The sequence below is a fragment of the Mustela nivalis genome, assembly GCF_964662115.1.
Source record: "Mustela nivalis genome assembly, chromosome: 16".
Classification (NCBI taxonomy): domain Eukaryota; kingdom Metazoa; phylum Chordata; class Mammalia; order Carnivora; family Mustelidae; genus Mustela; species Mustela nivalis.
The window spans coordinates 66,339,075-66,362,259 of record NC_139035.1 but is presented as its reverse complement, the minus strand read 5'-3'; the positions used below and the strand labels follow the sequence as shown (position 1 = coordinate 66,362,259).

The window sequence follows — 23,185 nt, the reverse complement described above, 5'->3', positions numbered from 1 at the left end:
ACATGTTCGCACTGATGTTACTTGGTGGGACATAAAGTACTGATGGATCCGAGTTGGATAGTGTAGATACAGCATAGATACAATGTAGCCATTTCAACAAGGTAACGGTTATAGGTTATAGATACAGTGTAACTTGGAGAAACCAGAAGGTAGGACTGGCTGCCCTGGAGCAGAGGGGCTGTGGGACATACAGGTGGGAGGGAGACTCTCATTCTGGAAACATTTGCATCAATTTTCAATCATATTTGTACAACATGAACTTCATCATTAGGAGCTCTCTGCCCGAGAGAACATAGAACAATTTATTTCCTCTGTGTCATTAATTTTCAATATTTAAGCTAACAAACTTCAGACTGATTTTCTTGAATTAGACTCTAAGCCCAATGTGGGGCTCGAACTCGCCACCCCCAGATTTAGAATTGCGTGCTCTTCTGACTGAGTTAGCCAGACTCTTAGACAACCTTTTAAATTAGATATTACTTGCTGAGTACATAATGCTAATCACCAGTTCATGTGGTTTTTCATTTAATCCTGTGAACAGCTTGAAGAGGTCAGTCCCATCAGCACCCTCACTGGGCTCAGCAGAAATCAGAGGGACAGAGAGGACGGGTGACTTGCCCAGGGTCACACAACTGGGAGGGGGAAGACAGACAGGAGCCTCTGCTGTGAGCGCTCCAGGTGGGGATCAGACAGGAAGTGCCTTCAGGGTCCCTGGCACCCCATCCTTCCTCTCAGATGTCTCCACCGTGTTGTCTCCTTTCTCCCCACTCCCCCCAAGCAGAGGATCTCCCAGTTTGGGCTCCTAATCCCTGATTCCTGGCCGCACCTTCATGTCTGTACGAAGACCCCCTGTCGACCTGCCAGCCCCTGCGTTTTTCTGGCGAGCCCACCCCGACCTGGCCCTGTAGTGGGTCTGGGAGCAAAGGGAGAGGCTCCGCAGCCCCCCCATGGGCAACCCCTGTGCGCCCCAAGCCTGCCACCTGGCGGCCGAGGTCCGAATTGCCGCTAGAGACTCCTGCAGAGGAGCCCTCCCACCTCAGCTCACCTGCACACACAGGTCATGAGCGCCTACAGTATGCAGCACGTGGGGAAGCTGAGTCGCTGTTCTAGGGGCGCCCACAGGCTATCGGGAGGCAGAAGCACAGACCCTTCCAGGGAAGGGCAGGGCAGGGGGAGGATCACACCCCCCACCCCAAGAGGCTCCTGAGCATTGTCTGTCATCCCGGGAGCTGGAGCAGCCCAGGGACAGGGAAACAGGGCAGGAAGGGGCCTGGGAGGAGGGAAGCAGGATGCCCCGTCAGGGGGCGGCTGGGTGCACGCGGCCAGCAGGTCAGGGAGGAGCCGCAGGCAGTGGGCAGACAGGCACCTTGGCCCTGTGGCCGGGTCTCTGCTCCTGACGGAGGGCCTGCAGCCGTAACCGGAGGACACCGCTCCCTGTGCTCGGGGGTCCTGTCCTGAGTCTGCAGGAGCGAGTTCCAAAGGGGCTCAGCAGCTGGCCGGGAGTGGCCTTGAAGTTCACCTGCGTTGAGAAAACGGGCTCCTCGTGCAGGAGACTTTATAGCAGTGCCGGCCTGGTGGAAGGACAGATCGGGAGGGGGTAGCCTGGGGATCCTTGTTGTGTCCAGGTCTCCCCTCATGGGCTTCCAGGGAGGTTAGTGAAGAGGGGGACCTCGGCATGGGGGAGGGGAGCAAACAGGTGGAGAGGGAGACCCCAGTCCCTCACGGCCCCTCCAGCTCCCTGATTCAGACCAGGGGGTCCCTGTGAATGGGAGGAAGGCGGGTAACATGGCCAAGCCCTAACTGAGGGCCTCTGAGGACAGGCGCCTGCAGACCCGGTGACCGCAGGATCCCGCAGCAGACAGATCTGGTCTGCTACTCACTGAGAACAATCCCAGAGGGGAGAGGGGAGAAGCCAGGACAGCCCACATGTGGGAGGCAGAGCCAGGCCATGCTGCCCGGGGTGACGGCCAGAGGACTCAGCCACCGAGATGCCAGGCCATGGGCAGGTCCACGTCCCTGACCCAGGAGCATCATGAACGTCCCTGACCCGGGAGCATCATGAACGTGGACAGCACTCGCAAGACCAACACCTCCTCCTCCCTGACTGTGCGTCCCAGTCCTGCTGGGGGACATTCTGGGGTCTCCGTAGGAAATCCAGGCCCCTGAGACCAAGGACACACGTTCCCTCTTGTGTCCTCAGCTGTCACACGGGCTCTTCAGGGAGTGGGTGCAGAAGGACATTTGCTGGATGGGGGGACGACTTTGCTTCCAGAAGCTTTGGGGTGGACCTGGGACAACTCTCCTCTGGACACTAAGCCCCGATGTGGGTAACTGACCGCACCCGAAACAACCTAGGATTCCTCCCACGGGCATCACCGCAGACAAAGGGCCTCAGGCCTGTCTGGTCTCAACCCGGGAAGGTGATCTAGACCTAGTCCTGGCTCAGAGCCCCGCCTGCTTGAGCTCTGCTCCCCGATCTCCCACCGCCTGGTTCCCAGAGGTCCTGCCAGAGAGGGCTGCCCGCCCCCACCACCCACTGACCCCAGTGAGCACCTGCCTCACCCCTCCCCCAGCAGGCCCAGACCCAGGACCCGCTGCAGGCTGGCGGGGGCCTCAAAGGGTGGGTGCTGGCTGGGCTCAGGGTTCAGCTTCCTCTTCTAGTGGACATTTCCCAGAGTAGGTGATGGCTCGTGCTGACGGAGCAGGAGCTCCAAATGAACTTTGCTCCAAAAAAGGAAGAAGGAACCTGAACCCCTTGTCATACATGTTGTGAATCTCAGAGTAAAGGATAAAACTGATGTTGCCCTGGAGTCGGGGCGGTGAACATCGCAGGAGGGATGTGGTTGTCGTGTTTCCATATTCATCTGACCTCGGCCCCCCACCCCGTGTTGAGGAGCGTCTCTCACAGCTGATGTTCCTGGATCCCACCAGAATCACTGATGAGGGTCAATCGGGGGCCCGAGTGTGGACACACTGAGTGACAGCGCCAGAGCTGTGCTGAGTTCTCCTCACGTGCCCTTTGTCCCTTCTTGCTGTCCCCATGGGGCAGCTCCTGGGCCACAAGCTCCTTTCCCTGAACCCCTGTATGGTTACAGTAGCATGACCCTATCCATACACTGAGCGTGAGCTGTTTAGGGGGGACACATCAGCCCCTGACCCAGACCTTCCTCAATGGTGGACTCATCGTTCTGCCAACAGTTCATGAGCTCCTACTGTGCACCAGCTCCTCTCCAGGTGCACTCTCTCTCTCTCTCTCTCACACACACACACACGTATGTACGTATGAGTGCACCCAGTGAAGCCTCTGCCTTCCTCCCCTCCTCCATGGGGAAAGGCCGTGCGCGGGAACCACAGTCCATATGGCGAGCAGGGCTCTGCATGGAAAAGCAGGGTGGGGGCTCAGCACCCGGCAGTGTGGTTTCCAGGTTACGCCAAGAGGTCAGAACAGGTTCCCCAAGAAGGAGACTTCTGAGAAAAGACTGGAAGGAGGTGAGGAGTGATCATGGACATCTGGGGAATCACTTTCGTGGCGCAGGTGACAGCCCATGGAGTGGTCCTTAGGTGGGACCTGCCTGCCCTGTTCCAGAAGTAAGAGGTCAAGTGTGGTTGCATCATCTGTGAGCACAGGCAAGACGGGTAGGAGATGGAGGTCAGAGAGGTAACAGGGCCCCATCGGGTCCATCCTGACCGAGAATCCCAGGATGCCTGAGCCAGAGGGGCCTCAGAGTCGGCCCCATAACCCACCCCGTGCTGGACAGCTGTGAAAACCAGGGGACAGGGGAGGCATCGGGATAGAACTTGGCTTCTGAACAGTCTTTTTCAGACCTGGCTCTGGCCGGAGCAGAGCTGGCCTGGGCTGGGGCAGGGCTGCGTTGTCTTCTCTTCACGTGTCCAGGACAGACCTGCTCCCCGTGGCCCAGGAAGGTGAGGCTGGGAGCCCTGGGTGCAGGCGGCTGTCGCTGCGGCCCCTTCCAGCAGGGGGCGCTGCTCGCACAGCTTCCCCCACGGACACCTGGAGAGCTCAGGGCTGGGGTCAGGTCTTTCCTAAGGCTGCCCCAGGGCTGAACACTTAGGTAGGGGACATTGGCCCATAAGACAGGAGAGAGCCTCTTCTTGCCCTGTCACTGCACTCTGGACTCAACACCACAGACACAAATGCGTTCATTTGACAGGCAAACAGGGTAGCCAGAATGTTCGATTTGCATTTGTGTGTTGACCTGCGAGGACGACCATCTCTCGGGCTCCTGCACCTGATCCGTCCCGTCTCTGCGCGTCCTGTGCTCGCGCCCTTGGCTTGGGTAGCGACCGTGGTGGTGTGATTTCTCTCACTGATGCGCAAAGGGGACCTGAGCTGTTATAAATGTTCCCTCAGTGTCTGCGTCTGTGCGGAGAGCCGGGGCGTGGGGGCGATGGGAGCACAGGGGAGTGAGCGAGCTCTCTGTGGCCACAACTGAAATCTGCCCATCAATGTGAGGCAGAAGCAGAATGAGTGACCCTGTGAGTCTGACTGCAGAGCTCAGCCCCTGTCTGCACTGTGAAGAGCTGTGGGTCCAGGACCCCAAGTCAGGGCCTGGTTCACATGAGGCGTCCTGCAGGAGACCCCCTCCCACCACAAGAGCCTGGAAAGAGCTATAGGAAAGGTCACCCCCAGATAGGAAGGGAAGGTTCCCTTACCCTGTCCCCAAACCCCCGCAGACAGTGTCACAGCCCAGCTGGTCAGTGCAGGGGCCTTGGGAGGCTGTCCTGGCCCCTCACTCACACACACACTCTCCTTAGCCGGGACACAAGCCCACTGGGGAGCGGGGCGGGGTGCACACCAGGGCCTGAGATTGTAGACAGAGCTCTCCCGACAAAGCAGGACTCTGGAAAGTGAGACTCTGATCTGCAGGTGATCTCAGCCTCGGCTCCCAAGCAGGGGAAAGCCTGCTGTCCCTAAGAGAGGTTTGAGGGTGGTTTGCCCATCCTGGGGATGTGAGGGCATCCCAGACAGGCCCTAGTACCCCTTTCTCCCCCTCAACCCTCAAGAGTCTGGAGAAATGAAGATGTGGATACTAGATAGCCCCCTGCTGCCCACCTCTCTCCTTCATTTCTGCCTCCTGATCCCCCAGCAAAGCCCACCCCGAAGCTGCCCCTCTGATCTGGCCCCTTCCCAGGAAGTGGCTGACCTGGAGCATCAGGGTCTGGGAGGGGAACCGGCTGCCCCACAAGGAGCCCAAGACTATCCAGACCCAGGTCACATCTACTCACTAGACATGAGGTAATTTTGAAGTTACATGCTGATGCTTCCCCAAATGAATGGACTTCCAGAACCTTCCCTGTAATGTCCAGACCTTGATTATCATGGGATTTATAATCAATTTTCTGATGCTCTTCTGCATACCAGGACATGTAGTATGTCTGCTACTTCCTTCTCATTGGTCATATCATGGTGATGGAATCCCCATGGGAGGTCAGCATGAGGGCAGACGGACTGAGACATGATCCCAGCAGCTATGATCCCAGGACAGCTGAGGTCCGTGGCTGGAGGCACAGTGAGTGGGTCCAAACGTAGGAGCTTGTCTTGGCAGAACCATGTGGGCATCTCAGGGTAGGTCATCTGCAGGGACAATGACATTCAACTTCACATGGTTGATGTGGGGGCTTGGGTGGACTTTCCTAGCAGCTCAGACGAGGGACAAATGATTTCTGAGCAGGTGTTTCTCATCTCCCACCAACAAATATTGAACAGGTGCCAGGAAGCAGCTCTGTCCATGTCACAGGTGATGGGACAGAGAACAAGGGGAAGCTTCTGCCCTCAGGCTGCCTGCAGGCTCGTGAGGGAGAAATTACACGGAAACAAAGGACCCCCATGAGCTTGAGCTGCATTTGTGAGCTGCACAGGGAGCAGCTGAGAAAGGGAAGCAGGGAGAGGAGAGACTGTTCCTCACACAGACTTGATCTGGTCACTTTTGCCAAAGAAATCAGGAAAGCCGGAGCTCTAGAGTCTTGGAGAGTCTCCCCTGGAGGAGAGTTGACCAGGACCCAAGATCTGGTCTATTCCACTAATGCCCATGATTGTGGAGGTTTGGAAGGGAGTGAGATGACAGGGAGTGGCCAGAAACATCTGGGTCCCTCTCCGCTCCACCTGGATGGGGACGCAGTAGAAGGAACAAGATGCACTGAGAGATTTATGGACATCTCAAGTCCCATCCACCCAGATTATATCTTCTGCATCATGGGGATATACAGTTTCCCTTCCCACAACCCTCTAACATGGATGGGGAGGACTGAACCACTCGGAGACCACGTGTCCAGTGCCTTCTCAGGGACTCGTCACCTCTGTGTCCTCAAGCCTTCCTCCAACCTCTGGCTGTGCGGCCAATGAAGAGTCATGCCATAGCTGGACCGTGGCCACTGGGCACATGCGTGTCCGTGTCTGTCAACATTTCTCTCCTTCCCGGCTGGCCCTTTACTGTTGGACACAACATTTTACTAAAAAACTTCTAAAAGGAAAATCTGTTCTGATGAGCAGCGCTGATCTCCTGCATTACCTTCTTCTGTCCCGAGAAGCTCAGAGGATCTGGAAGGACAGGCCTGTCCAGGCATCACTGCTCGGCTCCTCCCCACGCCTGTCCTCCCTCTGCATCCAGGTCTGGGTGTGGTGTCCATGCACCTGCTGAGGTCCCCCTGGCACAGAAGATGCCCTGGGAGTCTCCTCAGGCTGTGTGGACCCTATGACAAGAAGGGAAATGTGACACTCACTGGGACAGTCACTGACAGTGGGAGAAGGGGTAGGAAGAAGTGAGGGTGAGAGAGACGATCTCAGGAAAATCAGCCGATGGGGAAACTGAAGCCCAGTGCGGAGAGCAGGTGGTGTGGTTTCTGTGGGGCCATTCAGTGTGGGTGCTGGGATGGGGTAGGAACAGGAGCAGGCAGAGGAAGGTCAAGGAGCACTCAGATGGGCGCTGCTCAGACAGGAGACTGGATGCAGGACTGAAGGCCCAGGTCACTCTGGAATCAGTGTTCCTAGTCTGTGCTGAGGGAGCTGGGTTAGCAGGAAGGAGATAGGAAGAGACGTGCTGTGGGTAGTAGTCAGGATTCTGCAGGAACCAGCAGTAAGGACGCTTATAGATCCAGAGAGATGTGCTGTAAGGAAAGGCTCACACTATTATAGAGGCTGGTGAGTCAGGTCTGTGGGGAGGGTGAGCCAGGCTGTGATGCAGGGAAGATCTGCTGCTGGGGTTCAAGTCCAAGGTCGTCAGAGGAGACACAAGGACGAGACAATACCCCAGTTCCAGTCTGATGCCCGTGTGCTGTCGAATTCTTCCTTGCTCAAGGGAGGTCAGTCTTTGCTCTCACTTGGCCTTCAACTGATGGAGTGAGCCCCCCCCCCCTCCACCGTGGAGGGCAGTCTGCTCTATTCACAGATCATCATGGACACTCTTTATAGGTTTGTCTGCATAGAATATCCTGGGGAATTTACAGAAAATCCTGGGACTCTTAAGTGGGTTCGCCAAGACTACAGGATATAAGACCAACAGGGAGGGAAGACACCCACCGGACACTAGTCAGGATGTAGTACAGGATTGTTTATTTATTTTCTCAGTCATTCCTATTTTACACTGACCTTATTTCTGTGTAAACACACACTTGAGCAGATACAAACCATGCCGGCCATATATGAACATCATTTTTCATCACCATTCCATTTTGTCTTCAAGGATAAAAATCCAAATTTATAAACCTACTCATTCATTCCTCCAAGGATTGAAAACTGACAACATTGTCTTTAATCAGGTTTTCTGAGTATGAACTCTAATGTTCAATACAACCAAACCCACTAGGCCCTCCATCAAAAATGGTATCATTTTGAAAATAGTTATAAGAAGATAATTATATACAAGCGCCTTGGTTCACAGTTCCAAAACTAATTAACTATTATTTCAAACAGATAAGGAGACACTAATTTTCACTGATGGGAATTGTGATGTCAAGAGTTTGGAAAATGTTGTCAGACAAAAGTTGTACGCAAAGATGGTCACGTGATGTAAACTGTATGTCTGATACCAAGGGTATGATTCAGTGTGTGACGGGTGCACGTGAGAGAGATGCAGGTTTTATGAAGGTGCTCAGTGTAGACATACTGTGATGCAGATACAGTTCAACAGAAATACCAGGTACAAGAAAAGATCATCTCCATTATGGTGTTCATCGTGTTAAAATACACGGAGAAAAAAACTAGAGGAAAAAGTTAAAATGGCTTATTACTAGATAGTGCAATGATAGATAATTTCTCTAAAAACTTCTCTAAGCTTTTCTGTTTGTTTTTTTTTTTTCAGATTTCTGAAACAAATGAATTTTGTGATTCTTAGAATATAAATTGAAGGTTTGGGGCAAGTCAACTACATGACTTAGTACAGCCCATTTCTCCCAATGATTACAACCCAAAACCTTGGGCAAAACACAAAGCAAGTACGTGAGGGCTCTGAAAAGTGCCCCGCCTTCGGATTGGGGAGGAGGAAGTCAAAACCCGTGAGACCCAGGATGGACGTGAGTTTCAGGGGCTTTTCCTTTCTTCTTTTTCTTTCTGGTTTGACCCCTTGATGGGCCAAGTCCCCAACCTACGTGGCCAGAGCACGGAGCATAACCTCAGAGAGAACCAAGAAAGAGGGTCCCGGTGAGCCAGAGAGTGTGGGGAGCAAATCCGGGGCCTCCTTACCGCCTGCCTGGCCCCGCGGCTAGCCTCCGAGTTCAGCGTCCCACGAAGCCTGAGAGACGCCTGCAGAGCGTCTGCGGCCCCGGAGAGAAGTGGGACGTAAGAAAGGAGCCCCGTGGCCAGCAGCGCGCGAGAAGAATCCTCGTGTCTTCCTGTTTCCTGTCTCTCCTCTCACCTCGGGGGAGTCTGGTCCGGTCTCTCCCAGCACGCGGGGAGGACGGGGGAGGAGGGGTCGGTGGGAAGTCGTGTAGCTATCACATCCGGAGAGCCCCGGGTTTCTAGCTAGGGCCCCACGTAGCCGAAAGATTCGAGGAAATCTCAGAAAGGAAAGAGCAAGAAAAGGATCCCCATCACAAGTCCTAAGTCCGCCTTCAAACGGCACCGCGGAGGACAGAGCTGAGGGACAGCCGCAGAGACGTTGACACCTGACCCGGGACTTAATCCACCACCCGAGTCCCAGGCTATGTGCTGAATGACACCCATGCGCCGTGGACCCGAGCGCCGTAACGCAGGCTATGATGTCACTGACAGGGGACCAGCACCCACAGAGGGTGAGGCAGGACTGGCCAGACGGGGGTGGTGGGTGCCGACACAGAGACAAATCAGCTCCATCCCCAGACGGTGTTGATAAGACCCAGAGTCTCACGATAAACCCCCACATCTGGATAAAATCTGAAGTAACTAGAAGGGTCTCTGGCTGTCTCAGTCCATGGGCCATGTGAGTCTCAATCCCAGGGTCATGAGTTCAAGCCCCACACTGGGCATGGGGCCCACAACAACCTGAAACACAGAATTGGTGCAGTCTGACCTCCACCACTCAAGAAAAGGACAGTCGGGCCCCTGGGTGGCTCAGTCGGTTGAGTGTCTGACTCTTGATGTCAGGTCAGGTCCTGATCTCAGGTCGTGAGTTCAAGCCTTGAATTTGGCTCCAAAGGACACACTGAGCCTCTGAAAACAAGACCCTCGTTGTTGGACACCCAGAGAAGCACCCCTACCTTCTCACGGCTACTGGTTGCACGTCCTTTTCATCTTGGGGTCGCACCTGCAGCCCCCCCAGCAATGTACCCCGAGCCACACCTGACCTGGGGTTTTAAAGTCTCTTTGCTCAGATTTAAAAAGGAAAAGGAAAAGTCCTTTAAATATCCAGGCAAGATCAGCTTGGGTTTAAACAATTTTCTGTACGTCGTCTAGACCCGAATGTCTTTGACGTCCTCCCGGGCTGGTCGTCTCAGACCGCTCTGGTCCAGCTCCAAGCAGGCTGTGGGCAGAGCCAGGCCTGGCTGAGCCTCGAGGTACCAGGAAGCCTCAGGCCAGCAGGGGCAGCTGGAGAAGGGGCACAGGAACAGCCGCTCCTTGTCCTTCCCCTTCCTCTGAGGGGACCTGGTGACAGGGAAGCGAGAGGTTCCCCAGAAGGGCTGCAGCAGGTGCCTATCTGTCCATGCACACGGCTCCTCATGCCCAAAGCTCAGGGGCCCAGGGGGAATGCCAGGGGCAGGAGGGGGACTAACATGGATTTAGTCCAGGCCCACGGCATGGGTGAGAGGGTGGGACGGGGGGCAGGGAGCCCCGCATGGCTCTGGGGGGTACCGTGGCCTCATGCACTCACCTCCAGTCCTCACCCCCGCACTGTCCGGGCTGCACTGAGGATAGGAATCACGTCAAACGTCTGTCACCCACCGTGTGCGGTGTGGCTAATGACAGTGTCACCACCTGCCGGAGTTCCTGCTTCCCAGTGCCCGGGACGTGGTTTCTCCCTGCTCCCCGCCCACCAGCAAGTGAGCTGTAGGGACCCCGAAGGGAGCAGAGCTGAGCTCAGAAACGGACCACACGACTCGGGGACACAGCCGTGCTCTGCGAGCTACGCCGATGGGAGAGTGTTCTCGGACACCTCGAGTCCTCCTTTCTACTGGGATCTACGTGTTTGTGGGACAGCCCTAGTTCTGACCCGACAGCTGCACGGCTGGAGGCTGGTGTGTGTGTGTGTGTGTGTGTGTGTGTGTGCGCGCGCGCTCCTGTGCAGACACTGAGGTTTTGGGATGAGAAGCGACTCTCCTTTCCTCTGATCTGAGGGGATCTACCTGCTTCCCGTGGAGCTCTGGGTCAGCTGCGAGACGGAGAGGAAGGGACATTTGAGACCCGGTTTTCCTGCTCAAATTACTAATTTGGTCTAATAGCAGGCGGCGCTGTCACCTGGGGGAATGACGGTAGAGCATGAAGGAGAGAAAACGTGTCCCTTACCAAGGGGAGAACTTACAGTATTTCCCTGGGATCGGGTGAGCAGCTCCCACGCCCCCCCCCCCCACTCCTGCACATTCATTGCCTGATTACACACGTGGTCACAGCTTCCGATTTCCGTCCTGCGGGAGAGGAGCTCGTGCTCTTTCTCACCAGGTCCCCGGTATTACAGAAAGGGACGTGGGGGACGTGACCCTGCGAGGAGAGGGCAGAGGAAGACATAGGGGCAGGGTTGTAGCCCATAGGTCTGGCGGGCAGCAATGGGGCTCAGCAGAGGGCATGGGTGGGGAGGCTTCCCTGGGCATCAGCAGTGTGACTGGTCCCTGAACCCCAGGAGCCGGGGCCCCAGAGACAGGAGGACACGGGGGATGGGAAGGGTCCTGCCCAAACCCTGGGAAGCACCGCCCTGTGAGCGAAGAGCGGCCCTGGGGGGACGGCGGAGAGTCTGGCAGGTGGGCCCGGGTCCAGGCGAGTGGCCGTCAGGGGACCCGAGATGAGGGGGTTGGAGTAGGAAAGGAGCATCAAAGGTGTCACATGGGGGTCACCTCCTGGAGGTCCAGGGGTCCCTGTGAGGTGAGGCCAAGGTGCAGGCTCAGGTGTGGAGCAGGGGCAGCACGGGGACCAGGTGAGGACTGCAGGGGAGGAGGCGGAGGGTCAGGGGACGAGCCAGAGAGAGGCCTGCAGGAGACGACACGTCCCCAGAGAAGGGCCTAAAGTCCAGGGAAAGTCCTCACTGAGCCCCAAGGATCTCAGCGTCCTGTGTGGGGACAGCAGAGAGGGGACGTGGCTGTCACTGTGTGCAGTCAGTTAAAGCTCACTGTCAGGAACTAGAAACTTCTGCCTGTGCTGAGCAGTAGGAGCCGGCCTGTTGCCCAGCAGGACAGGACAGAAGGAGGCTGGCCAGGACGTGGGACAGCCAGCCGAGTCCCGGAGAGACGGGCCTGGGGCTCCCTTCCCTGGGCTGAGTCCTGACTCCGGTGCTCCAAGCTGTGCGGCCTGGAGAGTCAGCCTTTCTGGCTCCTTCTACTGATCTGTAAAGTGGGCACAAGGATCCCCACTCCACAGAGAGTCCAGCAGGACCCAGTGAGTTAGCAGCGAGCAGAATGTCCGAACAGTGCGGGTCACAGAGCCCGCCCTCAGCAAGCAGGGACGACTACGAATTCACGTTGTCTGTAAAGAGCTCTCAGCGCAGGACTGACGGCTGGGGTGCTCACGACGGGCCCGGGGGGATGTTGGGATTCTCCACGGTTTGCCCCAGAGGCTGAGGGTCTGAAAGCCAGTTTGATGTCGTACAGATGAGGGGACAGTGGGGGCTGTAAAGTTTTGTCACGTAACAGAGGCTGAGTATTCCTGGAACAGGTTTGGATCAATTTATTTATTCAGTTTCCCCTGATCTACCACTGTGTGTGTCTCACGGGGAGCTTGTGCACACGGATTTAGCACAGAAAGAACTGCTGGACCCATCAAGTTCCTGCTCAGAGCCGTCGGAGGGGGGAAGAGGCAGGACCAGAGCTGCGAGCGTCATGGTCACGAGACAGGTGTCCCCGCGGCGGGATTCTCCTGCTTCTTCCCATTATATCACGGTCATGGCCTGGCCAGGGCTGCAGACCTCATCGTAGACAGCAGTGAGAGAGTTCTCCTCTTCTAGATGTGCTTCTCCCCTACCCTGGAATGCACACGGAGGGTTCCTGGAACAGCTGAGGGACACAGAGGGACCCCCACAGACCCAGGGCTGCTGACATGACCTCCCCCAATGCCCAGCACTGCGTGGACCCCAGGAGGATGTTCTTAAGTTAATACTGTGTTGTCTGGAAAAGGTTACAGATACATGGAGACAAAAGCCAGCAGATGACTGGGATCGACAGACACACACCCAGGCACAGAGGAACTTGGGAGAACCCAGATGCCTCCTCCTTGGCCTCACCTTGTCCCTGTGGTCTCCAGACTCCTGCTGGCTCAGCTCTGCAGAGTGGATGCAACGATCATGTTCCCATGCTCTTCCTGCGATCCTGACCCTGAGTCACACACAGGTGGAGCTTGAGTCTCAGCCTGGAAGCCTGTCCCATCCCTCCCCTTCCATCACCCCATGGCCATGGCCACACCTGCCAGCGTCCTGCAGGGACGTTCCCTGAGCAGAAAACTGTAGGAGAAAGGGAACCCAGTTCATGCAGGGGAGGGAGGTGTCTGGGCATGGGAAAGAGAGTGCAACCTGCCTGTCCCAGGCTTCACGTTCTTCATTCCACGTCTCTTCCAAAGGTAGAGTTCAGCTCCGAGGATCAGCAGCAGAACCACAACAGACACCAGGATACCGGGCAAGTGGGCAGCACTGGTCTGTCCATGTGGTTCTGTTTTTGTCGCACAAAGTGTGAAGAAGGTTAAGGCGACAGGGAACTGAGGGCGCCCATTGCCAGGCACATGGAGACTCTGAAGGGACCTGGTCAGAAGCTCAACAGGGAGGAGCATGGCAGGGCTCTCACTCAGTCCGTTCCTGAGCTCCTGCTTGGGGCCGCGGTGCTGAGAGCAGCAGGACATGGTGCCCGCCCTTGAGGAGCCCCTCAGCGGGGGGAGGGCGGACACATGCCAGAGGCAGCCGGCCAGAGCCATCCCAGGGCAATAGAGTTACAGCTTGTACCCAGGTCATCAGGGAGGGCCTCCTGGAGGAGGTGATGGGCAAGCCTGGTCTTGAGGGAGGAGTAGGAGATGCCCGATATTCAGGGTGGGTGAGGCAACCAGGGTGCAGAGCCATGACCAGGAATGGCTGTGACAACTCCCCAGCCTTAAGCTCTGCTGGCACCCACTGGGGCAGGCCAGAGAGGGACCATGTAAGGGGAGCCAGGTGGGAGGATGAAAGGGAGGCAGGAGCCTGTTTCCAGAGGGACCAGTGGGTCCCCAAGCCATGAGCTTCCTCTGGGATCAGGGATACTGAGGTAGCAGGTCACCCAGGGGCTGGTAGAGGAGTAGTTGTAGGGGTGAGGGGAATCACAGGGAACCAGGTCATTTACTCACTCAGGGACATGCTGACTGTGAGCAAAGGGCCTGAGGCCGAGGCCGGGACAGGCATTCCAAGGAACAGCAGACATGGCCACTGCCCACCAGGGGTTCAGCCGGCACAGGACACTAATCCTGGGCCAGAGCATCAGCTCCCAGGGTGGGGCCACTGACCACTCCTTAGAGGAGATGAGGTGTGAGGGCAGGACAGCAGCAGCTCCTGCAGGGCCCTGAGCCATCGAGGCTGCGGAGCCCTGTGCAAACTCTGTTCATGCTGGGACTGCCCCCGGCACGCGGCCCTCTGGGACTGCCCCGGTCACACGCCCCCAGAGCCAGCTGCAGGGAGGGGGTCCCTGGATGGGAGTAAGTGGGGAGTGGGGGACTCCTGACTTGGAAGGGCTGAGGGCAGAGGGAGGGGCCTGAGCGGAGGCTGACAGCCGAAGAGAGCGGGACACATAGGGAATGCAAGCCAGCAGGTGGGGGACATGTGTCCGTGAGACCAGAATCAGGCAGAGGAGCATGAGCCCGGAATCATACAGGGAGTCACCGGCCAGACCCCTCCGATGGCACAGACCACGGATACCCCCAACTCGCTTTTCCTGAAAACCACCGCGGACACACTTGGGATGATGGACGAGGGCGGGGAGAGGTACCTGCTGCGTGCTGCCCAGACCAGCAGGGCTGAGGGCTGGAGAGCAGCACGGGAGCGACACCGAAGGGCAAACGCAGGTTGGGTGTGCCTGCCAGAGCCCTGGATGGGGTGACCAGGTGGCCGGGGGTGACATAAACACGGGGGCAGAAGCCGCGAACCCTCGCCCAGGGCTCTCGGAGTTCCCGGAGAGTCCGTCCCCTCTGGCAGGTGCACTCACCGCGGCCACAGACGTCCCCAAGGTCCTGGGAGGCAGCTTTCTTGTCCGCCTGGTTGCTGACCACACAGGTGAGGCTGGGGCGGGGCCGGCTCAGGGGCAGGTTCACAGCCAGGGTCCAGGGGTTGGGGGCTGGTCCTGGGGCTGGTCTCTGCTCCAGCTCCCTGGGGAGACCCTCGCTCTCCCAGGACACCATCAGGTCCTCCCTGGTTCTCGGGAGGTCACACTCCAAGGTGAGGTTGCACCAGCCTGGTGTGAGGGATAGATCCGTGGCCCGGATCTGGGGACGGGGCACAGGCTCTGGGGCGGGAGGGACAAGAGGACAGTCTCAGGTGAGTGTAGAACATCACGGCTCCTGCTTCCTCCTGTGGGTTCTCCCTGAAACTCTGGCTTCCTCCCACTGAGGACAGGGATTGCATTTGACAGATCACCGAGAAGTGACCCAAATACACAGCAGGAGCTAGAGCGGAAGGAGCCAGTGCGTTCAGCTCTCTGTGACTGCGCCAGACTGAGCTCGCCTTACACATCCCCCCTGAGATATAATGTGGACCCCACCTACCCAAACCCCACAATTTGAGGAAGATGGGGTGTCCCTTAGAAGAAGAAATCAGGGACAGAAAGATTTTCAGTTCCAAGACCCAGCCCTACTGTTCCTGCTTGCATGGTTTCCGGGACGGCACAGCCCGTGGTGCCGACGGCCACTGGCCAGCTCTGGGAGCCCAGAGAGCAGCCCCAGGCTCCCCAGGACTGACCGCAGTGGAGGTCACTGGGAATGGCCTCCCTGAGTTGTGGTTGGATTATACCCTGAGCTTGGGGCCCACATGGGAAGACAAGGGACAGACTGATAGTCAGTTGGAAATCTCTGGTCGTGAGGCTGCAAAGGCCACTCACTCTCTCTCTGGGGCAGGACGTCTCCTGCTTGGGGGCAGGTGGAGGGTGCAGGGAGAGAGAGCTGCTCCCTGAGGGTCTGAGGAGGAGTTACCCTGTGAACTTCCCCATCTGTCAAGGTTCAGATCTGGACCGTGGAGTCTGTGAGTGACTCGGGCTGGGCTGAGGACGAGGGACTGGTGTGAGGCGAACCACACATGGGATTCCGGATCCTGCTAGGTGACGAGTGTCTCCCAACTCTGGCCATGTGCTGACCCTCAGAGCCCACAGGTGTCTTAGGTTCCAGGGCAAAAGGGAACTGAGGTTGAGAACCAGCGGACCCTGGACTAGAGATGGTCTGGATTCCCCAGAGAAGTCCCACGTGATCACAGGGTCCTCACAAGTGGGAGGAGGCAGGAGAGGAGGTGGGAGGGACACGGTGTCAGAGGGACTCATCCCACCAGTGCCACCTGGGAAGGGGGAAGAAGGGGCCAGAAACAGGGGATGTCAGTGTCCCTAGAAGGGGGGACAGGAGCAGAAGCGGATTCTCCCCGGAGCCTGCAGAGAGGAGCACAGCCCTGCGGACTCCTGGACTTCATGGTAGAGGCTCTGGGGTCTGACTCCTGCCCTACAGCCCAGGAGGACCCCAGGGGGTGGTGTGGTCAGCCACTGAGGTTCTGTCACCTGTTACAGGAACACTAGATAATAAGAGTCCCACCAAGGACCCTGAGTCCTACGGGGACAACGAGTGTTACGGCCAAATCCCTGTTTCCCCCCATTCCGTGTTCCCTCCTGAAGCACACGTGACTCGTCCCTGGTGTGAGTCTCAGCTCTGCCTGCACTTGTGCTGACCTCACAGCATCGGATTTCTGGGGAGAAGATCGAGTCCGAAGGCTGCGGTCTGGAAGGAATCCTGCAAGCGGGGCGCACGGACGCTGTGAGGGACAGAGGAAGGGGGTCAGCTGTGGGGCTGGGGGAGGGGCTGCCACGTACCATAGACCGTCAGGTGGAAATCCTGGTCATACTGTCTTCTTCTCATATAGGACTCTTGAGCCCGGTACAGCCCACTGTCCTCAAGGGTCAGGTTGTCCATCCTCAGGGTCGTTGTGTTGACCACATGGACCCTCTTCTCGAACTTGTCCTGGAAGTTGACCCATCGTGGAACATCTTCCCCGGGACTGACTTGGAGTACGGGTGTGTACAGTTTTTGATTTATAATGCCCCACGTAATACAATCCAGCTTGGCTCCTGGAGGTATTTCTGGATTTTTGATCATGTGAAACAGCACAGAAGCTCCTTGAATCCCCTTCAGAGGAACAAGGATTCCAGAATCCTCCACTGCAGACTCAGGGGCTCCAGGACTCCGGGTCACAGCGCTGCAGACACCTAAGGCATAAGATACAGAAACTGTCAGGAGTTTTCATTGGGAAAAAAGGAGGAAACCCTAGAGCCCATCTTCCTGAATTCCATCCCGTGTGCCCCCTTTACTGGGAAGGCAGGAGATGCCATGAATTGAGGCGAGGCTGGAATCCCTCCCGGTCCCAGGGGAGCGTCCCCTTGAGCAGGTCACGGGAACTTGCTCTCCTGCAGTGTCCTGACCCCTGACAGCGAGAGGACGAATGTCAGGAGATCTCAGGTCCGAAGCACGAGCACCTTTTGGGGCCACAGCGAGTGCATTTCTGCAGGAGGCAGGTTCTCACGGGGCTGCAGAGACCCCTCGTGCCCACAGGCCGTGTGAGCTCTGTCCTTGGTGGGGGTCCACCCCCAGGGCTCCCCTCTAAGGAGCAGAGTGTCGCTAACGTGGTGGACGGCCCTCAGGAACAGCGGGTCCGACAGGAGTGTGACCCCATCTTGTTTTCACCCTGTGTCCCGCTCGCTGTGACGTCTGTCGCTGTGTTGTGGGCAGCCCCGTGGAGAGACCCCCATGGTGAGGGACGGAGGGCAGGCTCTGGCCAACAGCCAGGGAGGGGTGGGGTCCTGACACGGCTCCCACAGGCTCCACTGAGTCGGGCGCAGCCACACTGCACCCCTCCAGTCCCGCTAGCACGTCGGGACACAAGTGCCATGCGTCCCACAGCCCCGTGCTCCAGCCCTCTCTTCAGAAAGCGAATTGGCCAAAACCTTGATTTTGGGCTCTCAGCCTCCAGAACCAGGAGACAAAAAGATTGTGTTGTTTAAGGGTTTACACTGTCCTGTTTCGGCAGCCCAGGAAACTGAGGCAGGAGCCCAGGAATGCAGCCCCCACCCCACGTGGCCCCAGTGAGGGCTCCTGGGGTTGCCTGGGCTCCTGGACAGCAGGTCACACGGTGTGAGCTCTGGGGTGAGACACACCTGGGGTCACATTCTAGATCTTCCCTTCACTGGGTGAGCGGAGCCGGGCTATTTCCTAAAGTGTCTAAGCCTGGAGCTCCCACATGGGAACCACCAGGACGGGATGTGAGTGTGTCCCCGGGGCTCCTGCAAGGATTAAATGTGACGACATGAGAAAGCCCCACAGTGACTGCTTCCTTGTCGTCTCACCAGTGTGTTAGGCTGTGGGAGTTTACAGGTACCTGGGCCACCTGCCGCTCGCTCACCGCGGACCACAGGCTCCCCATGAACGTGAGGCCGTTTCCCTACGTTTACTGCTTCGTCTGATTCTGAGCATCTCGGCATCCCAGGACACCCCCTGACGCAGGCGGGTGCGGAGTGTCGTGCCCTTTCCAAGGTGAGAAGGTTGCATTTCAGCCACACTCAGCAGCTTTTGTCTTAAATATTAAGCAGATTCCACATTCCAGTAAAGGTGGGCACTAGACATGGAAATGCAGCTTCTCCCCGACCTCTGAGCCCCACTGCCGCATTGCCCTTCCCACAGGCTGCTGCTGTTCTAGGTTCCCGTGTGTCCCTCCTTCGGGGGTCTCTGCACTGACAGGTGCCTACGTGTGTCTCCACCTGCACGACCCCACACCACCTGCGCCGCTCTGCTCCCCCCTTCTCTGCACGGCTCGGGACCAGAAGGGATTCTAGCGTAGCCTCTCGCCTGCGTCTGCACACGGGGACGTCTCATGAACAGCTGTCCGGCCGCACCTGGGGCTCTAGTTCCCTCCACGTGTGATGGGCGGTCAGGTGGCTCTGGTTCCTGCCATCAGGTCCCATGAGCAGCCTGGGATTGGAGGCTCTGCACACAGGGACGTACGGAGTCACACGCAGGGGCGTATCTGTCCTGTTCCATGCCCATAAGTCACACAGGTACATGTGCATCGTCATGGGGAATACGTGTTATACACGGGGACATATGAGCCACACATGGGAGCATGCATGTTGCACACACAGAGTACACATGTTATACATGGGGACGTATGTGTCACACATGGGGCATATGTGTCACACACAGGTGTGTCTACAGCACATGCTGGGCTATACATGCCACACTTGTGTGTGTACAGGTTGCATGTGACCGCGTATCCACCACACATGAGTGTACACACCACAGGCAGCTGCATATGCGCCACATGTGGGTGTGCGTACATCACACTTGGTGGTCTAGACATTCCCCTTGGGTGTGCAGACACTGGGATAACCCACTAGTGGGTTTTAGACCAAAGCAGCTCCATCTCAGCCTCTGACAGACCCTGCTCATCGTCTCCTGAGAGTGACCCCAACCGCTCTCCCCCCAATAATGCTGAGGTTCCCACCGGCACACGGTGGTCAAGCTTTTTGCCCTTCGCCAGACTGATGAGAACATTATGTCCCATTATATCTAAGGAACATTCCTCCTGTGAATGAGCCTGGCGGTTCCTCATGAATTAATGCACAGAACGACAGTGTCCCGTCATACCCGCGTCCCCACCCAGTCCACGGCCACGGCCCATCTCATGTGCAGATACGCAGAGTGTGGTGCACACAGGACGCCAACCCCGAGTCAGAGAAGCCGCCCTTGTTCCAACAGGGGATGGTGCCTGGGGCTCCCCGAGGGACAGCAGATCTGCCCCCAGGACAGCACCTGCCCGTGGGCTGCCTCCCAGGAATTCTGAGCCCACACTGTTGCTCTCAGTGCCCCCGTGTGTCTCAGAGTGGTCTGCCCAAGGGGACAAGGACACGGACGCTAGTGTTTCTGCCGACCACGGGCAGCACCCGTGGCTCTAGCCAGGCTGTTCCTGAGCGGCTGCTCCGTACCTCCTCCCCGCCCTGCAACAGCTCGCTGTCCTGAGCGGGCTGGGCACACCAGGGTCCACACACCGGAGTCCACACACCAGGGCTGGAGCGTGGCAGACCCCACTCAGCAGCAGAGACAGAGACAGACACAGAGACAGAGACAGAGACAGAGGCAGCGGAGGCCCGAGGACTGCAGGAAGCCTCAAGATGCATCTGCCCACTCCTCCTTGGAGGCCGGAGGAGGTGACCACAGGTGGTCCTGGGCTCTGGGTTCTGACGGGGTCAAGCAGGCCCCAGACTGTCCGTCTCCGGCAGGACGCAGGAGGAGGACAGGTCAGGAGGGAGACACGGAGCAGAGGCCTCAGAGAAGCTACAGGTCAGTCCTGTCCAGGGGGAGACCCCAAACCCAGGATGTCACACTGGAGGGGCTTTGAGGGGACCTTTCACAGAGGAGGGGCTTCCTTGGGGAGAACTTGTCCTGAGTCACCCAGGGCAGAGCCAGACCTAGAGTTGGCTCCGCTCTTCCCTAGCTCAGTGGCTCCCCTGCAGAAACCTGCCATGCACCCTCCCCCGGCGGTCCTGCTCTCCCCTGCCCTGCGCAGGGCTCCCTCCTCCCAGCACTGCTGTCTGGTCAGTGGGGTCTGAGCAGATCAGGGGTCTCACCCCCCAGCTATTGTCCGGGGATAGGGGACTCAAGTACTCGGCGGGCTTTGGCAGGGCGGGGACGTGGGGCTACCTGAGGGTTAACCGGCCCCTGCTGGAAAGGGGGGAACCCGGGACAGAGGAGGCTCAGCCCCCAGGCTGCGGGGGAGGAGCGGCCCAGAAGCTGGAAGCCCACTCAGGATGGGAGGAAGACCCGACAGTGCTCAGATCTGCAGAAGGTGCTGACCCCAAGGAGGGACAGAAGGTCAGGGGCGGGTGGCTGTGAGCAAGAGAGTCCGAGTTTATTTAAATTAGAGGAAATTTGACTTTCAACGGTCAACAGAACATTTTGTCTTTCTCTTTCTTCCCTCCAGTCCTCCTGTAGTTCCTTTCTCTCTTACCTAATCTTCCAGCCTAGCCGTTAACGGAGGAAACTATGTAATGTCCTGTGTGTCTCCATTTAAATAACATTGAAGAGGGTGGAAAGCCCACAATTGTTGATAGAAAGTTACCCTGTTGAAATAGTCTCCAAGCCTTACAAAACTCATTTGCTAATGACTTATCTCCCTGTTTGCAAATGTCCTGGGATCCCAGAAATTCCTTAGAATCCTGCAGGCACGGACGGGCTGGTGTGTTCACAGCAAACATTACAGACAATAACAGCTTTCCATGGGGTCTGCAGAATTTGCAACATCAAGAACTTAGTGTTTTCTCCTTGGTTCTTACTTAATTTACTACACAGAAGCAGATGGTCTCAGATGAAGTAAGAACTGGAAAATCGGGCTCTCCTTATAACAGTCATTCAGTTCCCTTTTGGGACTGCTTCTGCTTCTGTCCTGACCCCCAGGACACCCCGACTCGGCGCCGAGGTCAGCAGTCTCCCGTTCCGGGCTCACCCCTACACACGGCAGGTGGGCGCGGACCCTTCAATGCTGGGGGCTCCTGTCCTTCCCTTGCAAACAGAATGTCACTGGACTCGGGGCCTCATCTTGCCAAGGAGCCAGACTAGCGCGGCCCCTCCAGCGCAGACAGGGGCTCTGGGTCGGCCCCTCCTGCACACGGCAGCTGCCAAGGCTGCTGGTCCCAGTGCACGGCAGGGGGGATGTCCGTCCCCACCCCGGGTCGCCCAGCCCCGCTCCCGTGTCTCCTCCATCCCTCACCGCAGGAGGCTCCAGGCTCTCCCGGCCTCACCCCCTGGGAGGGGGAACGGATTCCTTCCAGGCAGCCGGGTCGGGGTTCCCAGCCTGGCCTCAGCCCAAAGCTCCCTTTGTTCCCTCTGTCCACCCCGGGGCTCTGACCCAGCGCACCGCGTGTGCTCCGTCCTCACGGAGCTGCTCCGTCCGGTTCTTCAGCACAGACCCCAGCCCGCCCGGGAGCTCCTGCCTCCCTGCCCGCCCGGCAGCCTCCCTCCCGGGGGGCCCGGGCCACTCACTGAGGAGGAGGCTGGTGAATCGCAGGAGCCAGGAGGCCCCGCACAGGTGGGGGTCTTCTGAGCAGGCGCCCATGGCCGGCCGCCTCCCTGCTGGCTCAGTATAGACCGATTCTGCTTCAAGGAAACATCCAGAATATAGACGTCAGAGGAGGAGGAAAGCTTCTTCACTCACAAGAGCCCTTACCCTTCTCCGCACCGCAGGGGCGGGGCTGACTGTCAGTTCTGGGACCTCACTGACCAGCCTACAGTAACCCATTCCCATCTCTCATGTTAGCTCAGCACCCGCAGGGTGGCCTTAGGAGATAATTGTAGAATAAAGGTGGGAACAGCCCCCCTCTAAGAGGCCCGGTGCCGGAGAGACCCTGCCCCTGTGCTCACAACCAGCCTGGTGTTCTCCCGTCCCCAACCTGTACCCCTAGAACCCCTGTCCTCTGTCCCTGAGCTCCCACTCAGCCTGGAGCTCCCTGCTCACCAGTGTCAGCCGATGGCCAGGGACTCTGTGCCAGAAGCAAGGACACGGGGCCTCTCCTGCTTTGGGCCTGTCCTCTGTCTTTACACCATCTCACGAGTCACATCTCCTTTCTGATATTCTAGGAACCTCACTGTTGGGTGTCACAGTGAGAAGCTAGGAGCCCGAGAACAAAGCACTCCTGGGAAGAGTCATCCCCACACACCCCAGGGCACACAGGCATGTCCCCACTCCTGGTCCCCAGGGCTCCAGATGGAGCCTAGGGATGACCCTGCCCACCGCCCAGGACCAAGCCCACATCCACAGGAGCAGCCCCACAGCCCCCCTTCCCTGTGAGGCTTTGCTAGGTCTGGGCCCATGCTCACACACAGGCAGGACTGCAGAGGGTCACACGCCTTGTGGCCTCAAGCTCAGTGACCCAGGGCCATGGGCATGTATGGAGGATCAGGTCTGGCCTCTTCTTCCATGAGTTCCTATAACCTCTGAGAACCGTGGCCTCCCGTGGACCCCAGGGGCGCAGCTCAATCACTAACCCCTGGCCGGTGCCCCTTTCCCTGCCCACTGGGTTCTCCCTTAGCTGCCCAGACCCTCCGATCCTCAGGCTAGATCCCCAGGACTGGCCCAGGGCCCCGCACTCTAGGTGGTCAGCCTGTTGGCTGTTGAACCCATTTTATGGATGTGAGACCCGAGTCCTAAGTGTGTGGTCCTCCCTCCAGAGGTCACCCAGCAGAGCAAGAGGCAGGATCTTGACTCCCAACAGTGAACTCTGAGAAAGCCTGTGTCACCGCCGCTGTCCTATCCCAGTGTGTGGCCTCCAGCGATCACCGCATCCAGTCTGGGCTCCCCCGGAACTGCTC

The 23,185-nt window shown here is 57.8% G+C and overlaps 1 protein-coding gene across 2 annotated transcripts in view; it reads right to left on the bottom strand.

The window, feature by feature from the left end:
* Window positions 1–22,231, bottom strand: part of LOC309850034 (uncharacterized protein) — a 69,660-nt gene extending 47,429 nt beyond the window's left edge. The window contains exons 1-5 of one of the 2 annotated variants that reach the window (XM_082703168.1): window positions 21,860–22,231; window positions 16,645–17,037; window positions 14,788–15,084; window positions 13,140–13,275; window positions 12,855–12,945 (exon numbers count right to left, since the gene is read on the bottom strand). In XM_082703168.1, the coding sequence (XP_082559294.1) occupies window positions 12,855–12,945; window positions 13,140–13,275; window positions 14,788–15,084; window positions 16,645–17,037; window positions 21,860–21,932 (990 nt within the window). In that variant the 5' untranslated portion in view covers window positions 21,933–22,231. The remainder of the gene's footprint in view (window positions 1–12,854; window positions 12,946–13,139; window positions 13,276–14,787; window positions 15,085–16,644; window positions 17,038–21,859) is intronic. The other variant, XM_082703167.1, reaches the window with a different exon arrangement.
* Between the last annotated feature and the right edge of the window lie 954 nt (window positions 22,232–23,185).